At 45.0% G+C, this 4,259-nt stretch overlaps 1 protein-coding gene across 1 annotated transcript; it reads right to left on the minus strand.

Annotated features, from left to right (window-relative positions):
- Window positions 1-206: 206 nt before the first annotated feature.
- On the minus strand, window positions 207-4,034 carry LOC129717071 (uncharacterized). Its single transcript, XM_055666914.1, has one exon. It carries the CDS (start codon window positions 4,032-4,034, stop codon window positions 207-209), a length of 3,828 nt encoding a protein of 1,275 aa, XP_055522889.1.
- Between the last annotated feature and the right edge of the window lie 225 nt (window positions 4,035-4,259).

Below are 4,259 nucleotides of genomic sequence, written 5' to 3' on the forward strand. Positions count from 1 at the left end.
ACTCGCTTGATTTCGTCGGCGAAACGCTGCTGTTGTATGAGACGAACGATCACATCGGCTGAGTGACGAAGTTCACAGACGGTCAAATGTTTTTGAAGTTCTCGATGTTCTGGATTTCTTTTGCGACAATTTTTTACAAAGCGCAACATGTAGCCTGTGATTCGTTGAATTTTGCGAAAATTGCTATACCTGCTTAAAGATGACACTTAATCTGCCCTCTTCTCGGCTGTTGTCACCATGGCCTTGAGTTCAGGCAGCTCATCATCTGGTATTTCTTCTGGAGCATCCATTTCATAATTTCCTATTTGTAGGAACTCCGGGCCGTTCCACCAGAGACTGTTATTCTTGAGGAATTCGGGAAGTTGACCTCTGGACACAACGTCGGCTGGATTTTGCTGAGATCGGACGTGTTGCCACTGATGCTCGCCGGTTAGGTTCTGGATTACAGCAATTTTGCTTCGTACGAAGAGTTGTAGCCGGTTAAGTGGTTTTTTAATCCAAGCCAAGACGATTGTACTGTCACACCACAATACGGACCTTTGGATTGTTATTTGCAGAGCTGGTAGCACCTTTTGTACTAGTTTGGATAACAAATGCGCGGCGCATAATTCCTTCCGTGGAATGGAAAGCTCGCTTAATGGAGCCAGCTTCGATTTGCTAGTGAGTATACGAAGTTTCGCCGAGCCATCGGCAAAAATGCTTCGTAAATATACGCATGCACCATATGCTGCGATAGAAGCGTCTGAAAACCCATGGAGCTCGTAGGCAACCGCGTTGTCGAATATTACACATCTTGGAATCTGAATGTCGGTGAGGTACACAAGTGAGGCTTGCAATTCTTGCCACTGACGCGTTGTTTCATCGTCCACTATATCATCCCATCCAATTTTAAGTTTCCAGAGTTTCTGTATTAGAAGTTTGGCTATAACTATAACCGGTGATACCATGCCGAGGGGGTCAAAAAATTTGGCAATTTCTGAGTATATTACTCGTTTCGTAGATGGTTGCGAAGCTGGTTGATTTGGATGTGCAGCAATGCATAGAGTATCGGCAGATGGATCCCAAAGTAATCCCAACACTTTGATAGCTTCATTTACTCCATGCTCTTCCAAGGTTATTCTTTTCTCTTGCTCTTCCACTGGGATGCGTTCTAGGAACTTCTGGGAGTTGGAGCACCACTTGTGTATGGGAAATCCTCCTTGTGAAAGAAGCTGCTTAAGTTGTTGTTGTGCGTTAATGGCTTCCTCTACTGACCCGGCACCTGAGAGGATATCATCCATATATGTCTCTTCCTTAATGATGCGAGCGGCAATGGGAAACATCTCGCCATTCTCTTCGGCGAGTTGCACTAAGCATCTAGTTGCTTGATATGGTGCCAATGCGGTGCCATATGTAACGGTGCACAACTCCAACACGCGCAACGGTAACGATGGTTTTTCTCTCCAGAAAATTCTCAAGAATTGACGGTCCGACGGTGCAGCAAGTACTTGACGATACATTTTTGAAATGTCTGCGGTGAAAGCTACTTTGAATGTACGGAATCGTAGCACTATATGATGCAGATCATTTTGTACTATAGGGCCCACTTGCAGCACCTCATTCAGAGAAAGTTCCGACGGTGTTGATTTTGCACTTGCGTCAAACACAACGCGACATTTCGTACTTGAGCTGGAGGGTCGCAGTACTGCATGATGTGGTAAATAATAAAGTTGCTGGTTTGGTTTATCTTGTGATTCTGCTACCTCGCGACAATGTCCAAGAGACTCGTACTCACGGATAAAGTCCACGTACTGTGCTTGTAATTCTGGGTTACGGATGAGTCGCTTCTCCAACATCAAAAACCGCTTCAAAGCCAAGGAACGGCAATTATCCAGCTGGGATAAATTACTTCTAAACGGAAGCTTAACAATGAATCTTCCGGTTTCGTCACGCTGGTAGGTGGAAAGAAAATGCGTTTCGCATTCTATCTCCTCTGCTGATAGTTTGGGAACATCTGGCACCTCCTCGACTTGCCAGAACTGCAACAATTTCCGTTCAATATCTTCTAGTGCAACGTGCGAATACTGGAGCGACACGTTACACAAGTGCGGTCCGACGATAACACCAGCCACAATCCACCCGACATGAGTGTCTCGTAACTGTGGTAGTCCATCGGCTAGTTGAATCAGACTCGGTTTCAGGATATCGAAGAAAAGTTCTCCACCTATCAGCAAATCTATCTTTTCCGGTGTGTGGAACATGGGATCAGCGAGAACTACTCCATTCGGTATTGTCCACTGTGAAACGTCAATCTTGGAAGTTGGAATTATACCTGTTACCTTGGGAATTACTAGACACTCTAGGCTGGCGTTAAAAGAAGACACACGGGAGCGGAACTTGATCGTCACTTTATCTCGGGCGAGAGTGCGTAAGGCATTAACACCAACGATGGGAACATTGGCTGGTTTTTTGAAAAGACCTAAGCGGTTGGCCATTTCTTCTGTTATGAAGTTCACCTGGGAGCCGCTGTCCAAAAGTACACGGCATGGATGGGGTTGCTTCTTTTGGTCAAATACATGTACTATTGCGGTTTGCAACAGTACAGTCCTTCTAGATTGTACTTGGTATGATGAGCAGGTGTTGAAAACAGACGACTCTACCACGGTGGGTATCTGCGCAGCATCAGCTTGCTTTGGAATTTCTGGAATCGAAGGCGGATTTGCCACCGTCTTGACGGGAAGCGAAACATTGGGTTTAGTCTCTTTGTTGAACATTCCATCCGAATGCAACAATGTGTGGTGACGTCGTTGGCATTTGTGGCAGGCCTTATCAGAAGGACAATTTTTTGATCTATGTCCCTTACGCAGACAGTTAAAACACACTCCAGCAGCTCGAATTTTTTCGTTCTTTTGTGCAGGTGAAAGATCGGTAAGTGTTGGGCATAGGACATTCCGATGGGAACCACCACAAATTTCACAGATGGGTTGCGAAGTGCTAGTGGATGAGGTGTAACATTTCTGCGTCTGAGCCTTCGATGGTAGTGGAACTTGCTTCATCTTTGCTGAGGTGGTTGCTTGGATTGCAGATTCACAGTTATCCAAGATTTGACACCGTGTTTTCAGGAACTCGATAGTTTCTTTGTACTTTGGAAGTTCTCCCTTCTTCATTGTGGATTCCCAAGCTTGTCGAGTAGCGTTGTCGAGCGCCGAAATAATCAAAAATACGAAAAAATGTTCCGCTGTGCCATTAATTTCTTGCTTGAGATATCGCAGGCTTTCAACGTGATTGGTGGCTTCATTCACAAGTGCACGTAATTCTTTATGCGATGCTGACGACATTTTCTTCAGAGATAACAACCCTCGGTAGTGGCCTTCCACGATAGCCCGCTTGTTATCGTATCGATCCATAAGGACATCCCAAGCTAGCTTGTAATTCCCTTCACTAAGAATTTTAGTATCAAGGGTTCCAGCGGCATTTCCGACTAGCGCTTTTTCGAGATGATACAGCTTGACGGCATCTGTATCTCCCGAATTGGCCATTATATCATTAAAAATGGCCTTGAACTTTGGCCATGCGGCATAATTTCCGTCGAATGTAGGAATCGGCATCTTAAGGGGTTGTTGCTGGATAATTACTTGTTGATTTTGCGGGTTCGATGAAGCATTTGGCGATGTCCGGTTGCTTGCTTCCAATCGTAACTCCTCCACTGCATTACACACGGCGGTATAAGTATTTTCAAAATCAGCATATTCCTGTTCTTGTTGATCCAATGCTTCATCCGATACCAAAGACAAAATCTTACTGTGAAACGCACTATATTCCGTGTACACTGCAGATAGGTTTTTTGACAACACATTCAGCTGTGCCAATCCGATAGTGGAGTTCGCGATTATCGTTCGTTGAATTCGCACCAGCTTTTGCTTTACCTGGGAACGCTGGCGACAAACCACACGATATTCCTTTTCCATATCAAGATCAACGGGAACATCCTCGACGAATCCGTGAAATGATTTTTCACTATCTTCCGATCGCGACGGCGAATGCATTACGGGCATTATATCGGTACTTAGTTGAGGAAAAAACACGAACGTTAAAACACGGCGAACTACAAAACGCGACACGTAACAACGTGTTCGTTGAACTGTTCAAATCACCACCGCGATATAATGTTCATGCACTGTTCAAATCACCACCGCGATATACTTTAAAACGCGGCAAGTCAAAACACGATCACGTTCGAACACGTTCAATCCTTGCTTAAACCACAATCGCAGTAGTGG

Source organism: Wyeomyia smithii, chromosome 1 (genome assembly GCF_029784165.1).
Source record: "Wyeomyia smithii strain HCP4-BCI-WySm-NY-G18 chromosome 1, ASM2978416v1, whole genome shotgun sequence".
Taxonomy (NCBI): Eukaryota; Metazoa; Arthropoda; class Insecta; order Diptera; family Culicidae; genus Wyeomyia; species Wyeomyia smithii.

What these genes read in the sequence shown, in the direction of transcription:
- LOC129717071 (XM_055666914.1), bottom strand. Translation starts at nt 4,034, where the DNA reads ATGCCCGTAATGCATTCGCCGTCGCGATCGGAAGATAGTGAAAAATCA.